This window comes from Bacillus rossius, chromosome 15 (genome assembly GCF_032445375.1).
Source record: "Bacillus rossius redtenbacheri isolate Brsri chromosome 15, Brsri_v3, whole genome shotgun sequence".
Taxonomy (NCBI): Eukaryota; Metazoa; Arthropoda; class Insecta; order Phasmatodea; family Bacillidae; genus Bacillus; species Bacillus rossius.
The window spans coordinates 35313470-35330013 of record NC_086342.1 but is presented as its reverse complement, the minus strand read 5'-3'; the positions used below and the strand labels follow the sequence as shown (position 1 = coordinate 35330013).

Here is a 16544-nt window from a genome sequence, read left to right as displayed (position 1 = left end):
GGACCTGTTTACGCAGCTGTGGGGATGTACACTTATCATTTTTTAGAGCTGTAATATCACCCTCAAAAACAATAGCTTGCACTCGTTTGACCCAAAACATCATTGCCCCTTTTATCTCATGAGTACCAATCTGACCTACTAACTTCGCCTGCTTGGCACGGCAGTTGTGAATGAATCGCAACATGTAGCACGTTACATGAAGCAGTCTTGACAGACGACTACATCGTTCCAGCAGTTGATCACACTGATGAGGTGTTACAACACTGATGAGAGTGAGGTTCTTTTTCTCTAGCACCACTGAATCAGGTGCCATGTCATCAAATGCTATTTGGACAGGCCACTGAGGGGGTTGATGTCTTAGCCACTGTGGACCACACCACCACAATGAGTGGTTCAGCAAGTCTACGGGAAGCAAGCCTCGAGAGGCACAGTCTGCTGGGTTGTCTTCGGAACGTACATGTCGCCACCAGGAGGTTTCAGTGCAGTCTTGAATTTCGCTTACTCTGTTTGCCACAAAAGTCTTCAACTGATGTGGCGCAGTATTGACCCAGGCCAGAACAACTTGGGAGTCAGTCCAGGTAGTTATGGACTGAAGCTTAATATGGTGTTTGTAAATTGCCAGAGTATGCTGCAGCAACCGAGCCAACACTAACGCACCACATAACTCTAAACGAGGCAATGAAACTACCTTGACAGGTGCGACCTTTGACTTCGCAACCAAGAGATGTACTTTCACATCACCCTTACAACTCACACGCAGGTACACAACAGCTGCATAACCCTTCTCAGAGCTGTCACAGAATCCATGAAGTTCATAAGAGCAATCTGAACAGCCTTTGACATGTCTGGGAACTGTAAGGGACGACAAGTGTGGCAAGTCTTTACTGAAACATTCCCACACTCTTACAATCTCAGGCGGTGGAACTGTATCCCAATCCAGTTTCTTCAGCCATAATTCCTGGATGAGGCTCTTCGCGAACATGGTCAAGGGTGTCAGGAAACCAAGAGGATCAAATACGCGAGCCAAATTAGACAAGATAGAGCGTTTAGTTGGTGATTCAGAGCTAGCCTGGACATTGTATGAGTAGGTGTCCGAGAGTGGGTTCCATTGCAGCCCAAGTACCTTTACTATTACTTCACTGTCTTGGTCCATGGAGTATGGCCTTGGCAGTTGAACAGCATCGGGAGGGAGCCACTCCAAGAGCACAGGATTATTACTCATGAATTTGCGTAACATGAACCCACCTTTATCGAGAAGTGTCAGGAGTTCTCGCTGAAGTTCCAAGGCTGCATCTACTGAGTCAGCTCCCGTCACAACATCATCCACATAGATATCTGACAAGAGTGTCCTAGAAGCAGTAGGAAACTGTTCCCGTTCATCAGCAGCAAGTTGATGCAGGGTGCGAATTGCTAAGTAAGGTGCTGAGGACACTCCATACGTCACGGTTTTCATTCAATAATCTTCAACTGGTTCCGATTTATTGAACCGCCACACAATTCGTTGAAAATCTTGATGCTCTCTGTGCACAGCTATCTGCCTGTACATTTGCTTTATGTCAGCGGTAAACACCACTGGGTGAAGGCGGAAGTTACTTAGTACCTTAACAATGTCTTGCTGCAGCTTGGGTCCCGTGAGCAGTTCATCGAAGACTACACGAAGTTTGGTGGTTGAACTGTCTGGCTTGATTATGCAGTGATGAGGAATGTAAAAGGAAGTAGAGCAATCAATCTGTGACTTTGGAACCTTTTCCATGTGGCCTGCCATCAAATAATCCTTCATGAAATCTGAATACATTCCATGAAGTGGAACATTGTCACTCAGTCGCCTCTCCAAACGCTCAAACCTGCTCATTGCAAGGGATCGAGAGGTTCCCAATTCGGGTTCGGGATTCCTGAACGGCAGGGCAACACTATACCGCCCCTCAGCACTTCTACAATGTGTTCTCTTGAACAGTTCTTCACATACAGTGTCATCTTGGGATAGGTAGTGTGTGTGTGGAAATTCCTCCAGCTCCCAAAACCTTTTCATTACTTCCTCCAAGGGGGAAATGGTGGTCACCATGGATGTGACAAAGGTTGCAGTTCTACAAGATGCTGTCTCCACTTTTCCCATAAGGACCCATCCCAGTACTGAGTTGAGGGCCATGGGAGAGCCTTCTAACTTACCACCAGTCAATAATTGTGGAAACAAGTCAGCTCCAAGAAGCAAATCTTCAGCACCAGGGATATCAAATGAGGGATCCGCTAGCTTGAGGTGAACAACAGACTGACGAGTGTCAGAAGGCAACTGAACACTGGGCAAGCTATTAGCAATTCGTGGAAGGATGAAGGCATCGAGAGCAAACCGAGGACTGTCTTCACCTACTGGACTAATTACCACTGAAGTGTAAGACTTGGCAACATTCACTGGTGTATTGGATAAACCCTCTATGGGTAGGTGAGCATTTTTGCGAGGCAGACTCAAACACTGAAAACATCTTTCACTGATAAAACTGGCCTGGCTGGCAGAGTCTAGCAGGGCCCGAAACGTATGTGGGTTTCCACGCACGTCATGAATCTGAACCTGGGCTGTCGACAACAGGACTGTTGACACTGAGTGCACAGCACTACAAGAGGTGACAGTGGATAATGTTGAGGTTGGATTTACGTCGTGTACAGTGGACTGTCCCTCTGCAGAGTCGGGAGCAGCATCACCTTGTTCACCCTCACAAGTTTCGTCCTCAAAATGTAAAAGTGAATGATGACGCGAACCACAATGGCGACAAGATGAACCCACGAGGCAGTTTTTTGCTTGATGTGATGATCTAAGGCAGTTCAAACATAGTCTGTGTTGTCTGACTACAGAGTATCTCTCTGTTGGGCTAAGCTGATTGAATTCAGAGCACTTAAACAATGAGTGAGCACTGCTGCACATTTGGCAGGAGTGTGTCTCTGATTTGGCAAGGAAGGTATTTGCACTTTGGTATTTAGGCAGAACAGACTTACGAACTGGTGCAAAAGAGGGGAAATTTTTCTGCCGAGTGATCTGTGTTGTGGGTACCTTTCCCCTGGATGATATCACAGCCTCTTGAGCACGACAGTGCTTTTCCAGGTATTTGGTGAACTTGGCCAAGGATGGTAGGTCTTGACCGGTGAGTGTCATTTCCCACTGGGTTTGAAGTACCACATCTAATCTCTTGCAGAGAATAGGAAGCAATATTAAATCCCACTGACTGACTGGGACATCAAGTGCGGCCAATGCTGCCACATTTTCCGTGATAACCGTTAAAAGATGTTGAAGTGATGCTGGTGCATCAGCAGAAGGGCTTCAACATGAACAGATATGATTAAGCGTTTGTTGTCATACCGATTAGTGAGTAATTTGCAGGCTACTTTAAAATTCACGTCTGTGATTGTCAACGACTGAATCAACTGTATTGGCTCATCACTTAGTGCGGTTTTGAGGTACACTAGTCTCTCAACCTCAGTAAGGTTGGCATTCGTTGTCACAAGAGTGGTGAACAGGTTGGCAAAATTCATCCACTCCCTAGGGTTGCCATTGAAATTTGGCAGCACTATTTTTGGTAGAGCAACGTGAGAATTCCCGGATGAAATACTCTTTGTTTGCTCCTTTCTCTAGCCCTCTCTTCAATAGTGAAGGACTCCACGGCGGCCATCGCTGAATAATAGTAATTTTCAAATGAGATTATGCGAGCTACATGGGCTTCAGGATCGAAACCCGTAGCTGGGTCCGCTGCAGCCTCCACAGCGAGATAGTCTGCATCAAAACCAGTTTTCACTGAAGCAAGATCACGAGCCGTTGCAAGAAATAGGCCCCTTTTATTCGGGTCCCCCGCCGCAGTGTGTGCAAGGTCCGCCGCACGTTTAACCCGGTCTTCAGCAAGTCTAAGGCGCAATAACGCCGACCGAACGTCTGCCATGATGTACTGTTATTGTGTCAAAACACGTAATCTTTATTCATTGACACAAAGAACTGTGACGTCACGTAACGGACAAAGGCAACTGCGGGATACGGCGAACAAGGCAGCGACAGGACACTAAAGGACAAAGGCAGCGACAGGACACTAAAGGACAAAGGCAGCAACAGGACAGTAAAGGACAAAGGCAGCGACAGGATACTAAAGGACAAAGGCAGCGACAGGATACTAAAGGACAAAGGCAGCGACGAGAACTATGGACAAAGGAGACGAGGGGACAAACAAGGGAAAGGTCACGGACCCTGAACAATGATAAAGGACGGCGACGTAATACAAAGGAGAGGTTAAAGTCACGGCGCGGCGCGGCGCACTCAGGACAAATACGATAATAGGGTGCTTCACGTCTGATGCATTTACACGAGCAAGTTAATTGCATCAGAGTACAAAACAAATATGATCAATGCACTTCAGACGTGAACGGACCACACTCGAACTGAACGACGCATATCGATGCACGCCGACGAAGTAAACTAAACACCTACGAAACTATTTCTTGAAAGACTAAACACGCCGGCAAAATCCGGCCCGGAGGACCAAATGTTTTGACTGTGGACTGATAACACCATCTTCCTGACGGAACGACTTACCGCGGCGGCGCGATAACAAAGACTGACTAGTTGCCGGCACTGCCAGCTAGTGGCGCTACCGCAGCCAGTAGCGCGGGAAGTTCAAACACAGTCTTGATATAAGGAATATCTCAAAGTCCCAACATATTTACACAAATTTAAAAACATCACAAGTCCAAACATACACAAGTCCAAACATATACCAAAAATCAAAAAGGCGTACACATAACTCTCTTCAAAAAATATATTTCTAACAGTTTTGTTATGGTTCAAATCTTTTATACACCTGACAATTTATTGTCTATTTCTTTAGTAAAAATGTTTGAAATTAAACACATACTTTACTTACAATGGTAAAATATCAGCAATACCCTGAGATTGCACAAGCTAGTGGTTTCATAAAGCGAATAAATATTTTACTGAATCTAAGTTATTTGCTATGCAACGTTTTCATAATAACCAGTGTTCAAAATACAGATACATATGCATTTCTTTGTTAATGTGTATATGTGTCCGCATATTACTGTTTTTACTAATGTTTTAAGGTTAATTGTTTATTTTAAAACTTTTTGTGACTGTTAATATTTTTATCTATTATGTTAACAAATTTGAAAATCATCATGCAGTTATCTGCCTGAGGCAAGGTCTGCATGGATGTAATGGGGCTGACACTTCATTGGAGCCAACAGACGTGTTATTCCGGCCACCCAGAAGATCACATGAGGTGAGAGGAGACGTGGTATGGAGCAGCAGAAATGGGAATACCCCGAGAAAACCCACAGGCCATGGCAACGTTCGCCACGTTTTCCACTTGCGAAAATCCGCATTCGACTCCACCGGGAATCGAACCTCGTTCGCCTTGCCGGAAGGCGAGGGTTCTAACCACTTGACCACCGCGCCTCTTCTACTGTGCTAGTAACAGTTAATAGTTACATTATTCCCTTTTAATTAAATTTTTCTGTTAATAAGTCTGAATGTCTGAGAACCTTCATCTGCTGTATGTAGGTATGAGGAAACAGACATTGTGGCTGTGCAGGTGGAGGGCATCAGGAACAGCCTGACGACGCAGGTGGAGAACCTGAGCGCGGAGCTGGAGAAGTTCCGGCTGCGCTGGGAGCAGATGAAGCCCAGGGAGATGGACCTGCAGAGTGCCGGCGAGAACGTCCTGCAGCGCAGCCTCCACATCCTCCGAGACAAGCGGCACGAGTGGGGGAAGCTGTTTGAAGCCAGGGAAGCACTCAGGTAAAGGTAGAATGACTGTGAATTCATTAAGGGACAATCCCACCACAGCCAGGTTCAACTCGGAATAATTAATCTTTGCTTAACACTACACCGTGACTTTAATTTAATTTTCATTTACCTAGCTTAACGTTGTTCATGTTCGTTAAAAACTAATTTACAAGGTGCTGGCAAACCTTATTTTTGGTTTTTGAGGAAAAGTTTTCCATGTTTGTAAATACATATAGATCATAAACGAATGTATTTTTTTAAACTCTACCAATATCATAATATTATTGTCTGTTCGGACATACAGCAGCCAGACAGCTCACTAACTGCAGAAAGGCAATGCGTCCACTGTGTTCAGTTTCACAGGAGAATAAGAATACCATATTTAAAGTTAAATATGCAATAAAGAGGGGGTCGAAGGTATGTTAACCACCTGTTTGCTAGTTTCCTATTTCAGTCTGTTTGTGCTTGATGACAGAAACAGACATTGCTACTATTTTGTCTTGGGACTCCTACTGTGCTTGTATGTGCTATTGACGTGTTGTCAGAATACCTGTTTAGTTTTTATTGCTGGGTTTGCATGTTCATTGCTGTATTTTCCATGAGTTGTCCAGGTTATCTGTTTAGTATCATCATTGGGTTTCTCTGTACATCGTGTTCTCCAATATTGTTGTTTGTCTGTATTTACTGTTTTTGTTGCAACTGTGTCGTCGTTGTCATCCCACTGTGTTCATCTGTGCTGTGATATTGTTTTGACAAATTCCTTCAACAAACATAAATGTGCTGTCTTTACATTTAACATTTGACATTGGCTGATTTAGGCTTGTTTTTTTTTGTGTGTTTGTGTATTCATTTTTCTTTCTCCATTCATCAGGTTTTCTCTGCGTCATACAGTGCCAAACTAGCACTGGCGCATATCCAAAAAATGATTTTTATATTTTATATTTAATTAATGTATAATTATTTAAATACTAGATGAAGTACCCGGCATTTTCCAAACTAAACACATCTTAATATAAGGAACATCACTACAGAATTTCAAGTCTGTAGGAAATACACTTAAAAAACTGGAAGTTTTGATTTTGAAGTCTCATTGGTTGCACAATCTCTCTGCATCAAGGCTATGCATCAGCAAAACCCGGACGCCAATCTTCAGCTTCATTTTACGGGAAGGCAGGTAACTCCTAGGCAAGACATGACGGGCGGATCAATGTTAGCGTGTCACAGATTCAAGGCAACGCCATCTATTGATGAAGTTCTAAACTAAGCGAAGGGATTTCCCAGGAAAAGGATAGGAATTTGCCAGGACATGTGACGGACATAGAGAGAGAAATTATACAAACCCTCTGTTTGTGTGGGGTGCTGTCATAACTTAGAAACACACAACTTAGAAACACACAACTTAGAAACACATAACTTAGAATTTTCTAAGTTATGACTTTCTACGTTATGACATTTCTAAGTTGTGTGGTTCTGCGTTGCGTGTTTCTAAGTTATGTGTTTCTAAGTTATGATCGTTCTAAGTTGTGTGTTTCTAACTTGTGACAGTTCTAAGTTGTGACTTTCTACGTTTAAACGAATATAAATTGTGTGGTTCTGCGTTGCGTGTTTCTAAGTTACGTGTTTCTAAGTCATGACAGTTCTAAGTTGTGATATTTCTAAGTTGTGACTTTCTATGTTACGACATTTCTAAGTTGTGTGGTTCTGCGTTGTGTGTTTCTAAGTTACGTGTTTCTAAGTTATGATAGTTCTAAGTTGTGTGTTTCTAACTTGTGATAGTTCTAAGTTGTGACTTTCTACATTATGACGTTTCTAAGTTGTGTGGTTCTGCGTTGTGTGTTTCTAAGTTACGTGTTTCTAAGTTATGATCGTTCTAAGTTGTGTGTTTCTAACTTGTGATAGTTCTAAGTTATGACTTTCTACGTTACGACGTTTCTAAGTTGTGTGGTTCTAAGTTGTGTGGTTCTGCGTTGCGTGTTTCTAAGTTACGTGTTTCTAAGTTATGACAGTTCTAAGTTGTGTGTTTCTAAGTTGTGATAGTTCTAAGTTGTGACTTTCTACGTTATGACGTTTCTAAGTTGTGTGGATCTTGAATTGTTAACATTCGGTTGATAGTTTGTGGCGAAGGTTTTCATACAGTCTTTCATGCAGTCCCTAAATAGTTCCCACTTTGCCCGCTAGATGGAGATGAATACCTAACCATCTTTACCAGGAGTGCTTTCTATTGGTTACTTTTAATACTACATTTTTATAAACTTTTTTTTTTATTTACTATGGCATTTCCACACAGTACGTACATTTAACAAAGAACATCTGTGAGAAATAAATTTTATGTATTATTAATTGTAGAATAGTAAAAAAATGAGCTTATCTCCAATTGAAACACAAAGTTTAACTATGGTATAAAAAAATAGCCTAAATTATTTGAAGCGCAATCCAACAAAAAATTACTTCAACTGAATTAAAAATTAAAGTTAACATCCAATTACCAATATGATGGAAATAACGGCCATTTAAATTAGCTAGCAATGCCTAAAACTTGATGGGTAGTTTTGATTGCATGGTTTTAAAACTGGGAACAATACGATTGGTTTATTCTTTGTAATTGTGAACACCAAATAACTCTTCGTGTTTTTAAACTGCGTAATTAAAACAAATATTTTAAATTTATATGTTATTTAGTTATATTGATAAAGCTCCGCTTTATTGGTCATTTGTGAAACGGAAAAATTAATTCACAGTCCAATGTTCAATAATAATGTTTGTTCGCTGAAGTATTACGTGTAATAAAATGCATTAATGATTACGGCTAGTTGACATATTATAGAAAATGCATAATCATCCCATACAACACAGAAAGTTAGCCAATAAATTTACAGTGAAACAATTTTTTTAAGTTTTCATTATGTGCAATTCACAGTTAAATAGTATTATTTTAGTTTAAAAATTGGTCTAATAAATACACACTTAGCAGACTTACGGGTCTATATTTTGACAAAAGTTTGAAATCAACATATTTCATATGCTTTTTTTGTATATGTAAATTTTATTATTTACTGCAGGGCTTTATAATCATGCTAATTTAAAATATATACTTGATAGTTCAATGGTTTCATTACACGTTACAAGATATTACTTCAACCATTTGTTATTTGTAAGTAAATCATCTAGAGTTTGTGTTGTAGGCCAATGGAAATGAGAAAAAAATCCTAGTGACATAGTTTTGTACACTTCAAACGGATTGTCGAATAGAGTTTGATCGTGTATTGGATTATCAAGAAAACAATGCCAAAAACACGTACAAAGTTTATGAGTTGTGTTTCGAAATTATATTTGATACAGCTGTAGCGACCAGCCATCCTATCTTATTTTAACTCAATAACGTTAATTGTTTAAGAGAGTATTTATTTAAAGAACTAATTTTATAACCTTACATTAATTATACTGTTCCTGAGCTTACTTTTACTATCCATAATTTATTTGTGTTAACGCTTAATAGGCCCCTACTTCAGAATTCTATTTTAAAATGATTTCTCTAGACTCATCAAAAATTAAAAACTCTGTTTAAAATTTTATATGAAAAATTAGCCTGAAACCAAATTTAAGTATTTATTTTTTCGTAACCATACAAAATATTGCCTGAAGATATTTCCCGGTGGACTGATTCATACTGCTGTATTTTTTAATTGTACTTGGCTTTGGTTGCCAAAATAATTAGTGTAACTTCTGCAGTCACAAAAATTTTGTCGTAATTTTTACCAGTTACAAAATTCCTTTAAATTAAATGAATAAGGAAAGTAGCATTTAAACAGATATTTTCATGTTGGTTTACTTGAATATTTTAACATTAAAAGAGAACAAAATTACATAACATTTTCATGGACTAACAAATTTCTGAAATCTTGCAAGTAGTAAGGGCTGGCGAGTCGAAAACATAATTTAGAGTTGTTATTGTTGGTAAAGTTTGGTTCTACCCCTATTTGACGTATTACTTTGACAGAAAAATAACAGATCTAATAAAGTTCCATAACTCAGGTAGAATTTGATACTTCGAGTGAAATTTGAATCCTAGATTCCAATTTTACCTAGAAACTGAAAGATTGAAATAAATTTTTTTTTAATAAATTACAAAAATTATGAATTCTTTTTTCATTCTCTTTTCTTCAGACAACTATTTATAAATATAACTTAAATTAAGACATATTTGAAACCATTCACATGAAAAAAAAATATTAGTGTCAATTAATTCAATTACGGTATTTGAACCTCGGGAAGACAACAAAAAATCCACCGCTGTCTTTACACTTCCAAGCCCATTAGGTGACAGATCTCCTCTGCAGCAAACAGGAAGTCTTTATGTTCAAATACTCTTTCTATTCTTTTAACTTTTCAATCTCACTGAACATGTCATAAAAATATAAAGAATGCTGGTAAATCTTCATACAATTAAAAAAAAATTAATGACACTTATTCTCATATTATGAAATTCTTTCATAACTTTTAATGCAAATAATTATTTTTAGAAATGTTTGGCAACGTAAGGTATATACATAAAGAGTCATTTACAATATTTTAAGGTAGCAAAAAAAATTTAACGTCATTGATTTCTTGTACTATATTTAAGTGAATACAGAAATACCCATTTAACAAAAAAAAAATCAGATTTAGTTGTTGCTTAAAGAAGGCAACGCAAGTGTCATGTCATGTAACATCATTAAAAAAAATTGCAAAATTTCTGACCAAGAAGATGCATTTTTTTGTTTATACAAATCAATAATTTATAAACGCCTTATTTGTACATACAGTGAAACCTCTATTTAACAAATCTCAAGGGACCAAAATTTGTAGTGTTTGTTGTAAAGGGGTTTGTTAAATGGAGGTTTCGCACAATATATTTCTAGTCACCATAAAGCTTCACATAAATGGCTAGAACTGTCTTTCTGACTGTTTAATACGATAATGAGGAATTAAACATGAAAAAGTACATAGAATACACTTGTTTAATGGCCAACCATTTGATGCTTGGAAATTATCAATTCCCATCCCCAGTGCTTCCTGGCATGTCTTTGTTGATGTTTGATGCCCTAGCCTCCATTAACAAGTCAAAAAGTATCTTGTCCAAATCATCATTTTTACATACTTTCACACGTTTTCGATTTGTCCCTACCAGAGAAGCGTTGTTTTCGATCTGTTCCCGGTTGGATAATATGGTCGAAAGTGTAGACGCCGGGATGTCGAAACGTTTAGCTATATCAATTTTTTTTTCCACTTTCATCAACTGCGTTTAAAATTTCTAATTTTATTTTAACGTTAATCTGTCGCCGCTTTTTAGGATTAGAATTCATTTTACAGTAGTAACGTGTTGATTTCCGTAACTACGTGTGGAAATAAATAAACAACAGTGAAAACTGAAAAAACGGAAATTGTACTACACCATAGTTAAAAATATTTGCGTGTGTGCATCTTTAACCATAGAAACGCAAAATACACTAGTTGTTCGTCTTGCCAGAGAGATGGTACGAGAGGTTTCCGCCACTAGCGCTAAATGTACCCGCCATTTTGAACAAAGTGTGGCATGTATACACGACGTGTGTTATCCATGATGCTTTGTTTATTTATTGCCTTCCGCGATGTTGCTTATTATTTTAAGGTTATACGCACGTATTTTTAAGCAGTGAATGCAAAAAAATTAGTGGATGTCTTGTAGGAGATGTTTATTTTTGCGTGTTTTTCAATAGCGGCAGTTCGTTGTAAAGGGAATTTCACTATTTCGGAACAAATAAAATTCGGTATTTAGAGGTTAAAACAGCATTGATCTTATGGCGGTTCGGCGGGACCAAAATTTTATTTCGTTGTATGGGGTTTTTCGTTAAATAGAATATTCGTTAATGGAGGTTTTACTGTATTAACTTACAACATACAAAAGTGCATGCATTTTATGGCAAATTCGACTGAATTTTGCACGATTCGTCAACAAATTCACGATGTGGATCCACAAGCCCAGGCCTTCAGATGATGCTGGATCCCGCGGGATTGCGGGATTCCACTTAGCTGTATTGCAACCCCTAGTCTCAGTGCCTTGCTCCTGTCAAGCTTATACGCCTATAGCGTTACAGTCTTTCATTTACATGTACCTTATTATGTAATGCGATTGTAGTCTCGTCTTTATTTGCTGTCAGCCACGCACACGGAGCTCAGAAGGGAGACGCTAGCCATCAGTGTGTACCTAACTACGTTTTGCTAACTAATCAAACCATCTTTCTTTACAATAAATATATTTTAAAGTTTCTCTACTTTTAAGATCAATGCATATATTTTAAACCCTGTTTTGCTATGCATTTTTTATCAATTCTGTCAATTACAATAATAAATTAGTTTTTCTGTCTTTCGCGTTGCTCGGAGACGTTAATTTGTTACATAGATTCTTCTGGAAGAGAGGAAAGGGAAGGGGGTAATTTAATAAAGTTTCCTTTATTTCATGTTAAACGATCTTTACGCCATTATATACACATCGACAACGCGACAAATCCCGTGTTTCATAAATTGTAAAACTATTATTTTAAACATACTCACCTCACATGCCTCTTCTGCATATATTAAGTTTACTTTATATTATATTAGTATTTTTTTCTTTATATGAACTTTTTTTCTATTCGGAAATTCCTTACAAAACACTTAAAAGGTTTTGTTTTTATCAACAGCATACTTATTTTGTAGCATGACTTTTAATTTGACAGATTTTTAGTATAGTCTCTATTCCGTGTTATTCCTACTGACCGCAGCCATGGCATTGTCGATGCTTTCTTCACTGCAGTCGTGAAAGGCCCTTGGTGTATTACACACATTTCTCTTTAGAAACTGCCAATAAGTTTTAATTTTTTTCAAATTCCTACTCGGTTCAAACCTTGGCGTTTTAATTAAATTGGCTTTACAACAAATATTTAAGTAGATTTACATTTTTAATATGTTTGTTGTTGTAAAATTATGTGTGGTGTTAACATTTCAGTTTCGATTTAAGTTCGGAATAAAATAATTTGTATTTCAATACTTTCTTGGTGATATTTTTGTGTAGAATCAATTATGACTATTTAATGTGTTAAAAAAATAATTCATTGATTCACTTACTATTTTATTACTGCATGGTTGCACCGGAACGTGGCGCACACGTGCTTTTGAAATATGATATATTATAATTCTCACAAGTTAACATCACTTTTGAATGTTAACCCAGTTCATCTGTTATTATTACCACATTTCTACAGCAATAATATAATAAAGTTGAATTAAAAAAACTAAATATAAGAAATTGTTCGATTTTTACATTCATTTTGATATCAGTTATTTGTACTGCTTCTTTAAAGAAAACATGCCAAATCTGATCCAACCATACAACTTACTTAGTCCCACACCTTTTTCATTAGAAAAATCTGATCTAAAAATTAAAAAATAAATAATTATACAACTAATTTATTAAATAAATGTTTTACAAGTATGTTTATACTTCACTTAAGATAAAGTAAATTTCTTAGTTACTTGTGTCAAAAGTAATATATATTCAGTGTAATTTTTAGCCGCAGCGTCAGAAAAGCATAGTGTAATATTAGCCTAACAACTGCAAGCGTGCAAGGAAAGAATATATATACATATACACACACCTAATATGCGTGAGTGTTTTTTTATGTTGTATGTACATGTGTGTATATATAAAACATTTTTAGCAGTTTGTAGAACAAGAAATGAATAAATGATAAATAATACATTCATTTCTTTAAATATAATAAAAATAATATCCATCACATTTACTACTTCCTAGCTTTACCCCACGGTTAGCTCGCGTTTAAGTAGATTTTGTCATTCAGTTCAGATTGTCGGTCGACACAGGAAGCAAAACTATTAAATTCAATTAATTAATAATATAATTAACTCATTTAATTCAGGTTGTTGTTCAATACGGGTAGAGGTTAAATATTTACAAAAGAAAAAAAAAACTACACAATATAAATCAGGGTTAAGTGTTGGGGAAGAAAAGAAATAGCGGAGTTTGAGTTAGTAGAGTAATAGGTTCTGCCTTGTCGCGAATTTAAGATTTCACTCCATATTAAATATTACCTACAGTTAATTAACATCCGCTTGTAATCTATATCTTACATAGTAATATAAAACAAAGTCGCTTCCCGCTGTATGACTATCATTATGAATGCTTAGATCTTTAAAACTACGCAACGTATTTTGATGCGATTTTTTTTAATAGAGAGATTGATTCAAGAATAAGGTATATGTATAAAACATGCATAATAAAGTAGAGAAAAATTGATAATTTTAGAGGTTTAGAGGTGTATGTTGTAATGAATTGGTAGAAAATCACCATGGCAACGGCTATTCGTATCTATGGCAACGACTATGTCATTGTTAGTGCAGTCCTCATCACCGTTGATATTTTGCGGGGAATTTAAATGTAAAAAGTTGCTCTTTTTTTCCAAGTATATAGGTATCCTACAGACTTGAAACTTGACAGTAATGTTCCTTATGTTACTCAGGGTGACGTTTTCGGAAAATCAGCTCCCAAGGGTGGTTAAGCCCGTGCAACAGTGGTTACTTCGTCTCCATGGCAACGGGCATCGCTTTGTTTTCTTTTTCCATTCGAGGCGCTGCAGTGGCGTACCCACAAGGAGGGGCATGTAAAATGAGCGGCGTAAGAGTGTACTGCCTGCAGACTGCCGAAGCGAAGTACGGGTACACCAGTTGTACGTTGCGTGCTCGAGAGTTGGGAAACCATCGGTGCTATTCGTTTTCTCTCCGATACATTAAAAAACATTGCAATAAATTAATTGCCATGGTATTTCATTTATTATTACTGTAAATGGGAGATTTGGTCTTCTTTTCCCTGTAGTATAGCCGTGCGAAGCCGGGTCGGGCAGCTAGTATATATATATAAATGATGAAATTTCTTCTGCTTTGAGGTGCAATCACGTAAACACGACTAAACGTACCGGTATGGGACCATCACCATTCGAAGCGGGATCGCATGTTTGTGGTTCTAGGTTATTCTTTTTTGAATTCCGTAGATTTTTAAAGTTGATAAGATTTTTCGCCAGTAAAAAAATATACATACAATTTATGTTATGGAAACTTTTCTCCGTGCTAATGGATTGCTCATAGCAACGAATAATAACTACACCCAGCGATATATTAGTTAGATTTGCTGTTAAAGTTTTCTTTTAGTTTATTAAACTATAATTTATTCTTTGATGAAATATATCCTATGTCCTTTTCTGTACCCCTGACAATGTGTATGCAAAATTTAATGATGATCGGTTGAGTAGTTAAGGCGTGAAAGCGTAACAAACAAACAATCAAAATCAAATTTGCATTTATAATATTAGTAGGATGAATTAATAAAGTGCTAATTGAACGGAACAGGCCTGTGTTTATTTTTCATAGTCGTTTACCTATATTTGTTTGTCATTGACATTTCTTTCAATGAAATTAGATATGTGCCTCCCAAAATCAGATACTTAAATAAAAAAAAGTTAATTTAGTTTTGTTTATGAATAGGTTGAACGAATATTTATGCTTGAGTATAGGAGCACAGCGACTGCTTGTTGTCGACGGAAATGTTTGCAGGTTGTACTGTATGGCTTGTCATTGTGATGCCTCGGCGGGGCGCCTGAGATCCCGGACTCAAGGTCATAGGGTTTTGGAGAAGAATACCTGAAATGTGCGGGGGTGGGGTGTGGCAGGAAACCCGTGCGTCACTGGGGAAGGGGAGATAAGTTGTCACGTGGTGGGGGAACAATTTACGGGCAATCGGATTCTCAAGACAATGGACAGAATGAAACTCACGCAGATTTTCGTGCTGGTTTGTATGAAATATAATTCGAGTATTCACAAACACAAAATATTTAAAAAAACGCAATACAGTCTCCTTGAGTTCTATGGGGAAATTAATTTTTGTTTAGTTTAAGTGTTCCAAGTTACTTCCAAAATTAAACCACCTTCACATTAAATAATGTTATTAAAAAATCTGCATTTTTTCACTTTTTACAATCGTATTCTAACACATAAAAATTTTTCACCCTTTCAGATAATACAACAACGAGCTTTGAGATATGCACATGTACACTTGCAAGGGGCCATCCATAAATTATGTCACACGAATCATGATTTTTTGCCCCCCACCCCCACCCGGGACTTGTCACAGATGGTGTGACGTCACAAATTTTCCAACTTTATATATTGAACTAATTTAATTAAAACAGCAGTTTAAAATTATTTTTACTTTCATTAAAACTATGTTTTAAACAAAATAACATTAAATCAAACATTTCTTAAAATTGACAAAACAAGAAACTACTTAAAGAATGATAAACTAATAATTATATCAATGAAAGATACAAAACTCAATCATCTTGTGTCCATGGACTCTGAACCCACTCCTCTATATAGCTTATCACTGACATAGCTGGCATTTCGTTCTCATTTTGGTTGTTAATGTCAGGAACACAGAGGCCATTTATCGTTCAACTCTGTTAAATGCACTTCTTCCCGGAGCATTTGTGGCAATGTAAATAGCATCCAAGTCAAAATCTTTAAAATATTGCACAGCTGATACTATAAATCGCTCTAATTTCAAATCTCGAAAACTTCTTTGAATTTCACATTCATGAGTTGATTACCTTAAATTGTATAGGCGTATTGATATGTTGGTAATATTTCTAAGTTTTTCGCTTACATTTAAAGTTTCGCATTTAAATATTTTATATTTGGACAAGTG

General features: G+C 37.4%; 1 protein-coding gene across 1 annotated transcript in view; it reads left to right on the top strand.

Moving 5' to 3' along the window:
- Positions 1–16544, top strand: part of LOC134539674 (cytoplasmic dynein 2 heavy chain 1) — a 446052-nt gene that overhangs the window by 116661 nt on the left and 312847 nt on the right. The window contains exon 22 of the mRNA XM_063381862.1: positions 5580–5785. Coding sequence (XP_063237932.1) covers positions 5580–5785 — 206 coding nt within the window. The remainder of the gene's footprint in view (positions 1–5579; positions 5786–16544) is intronic.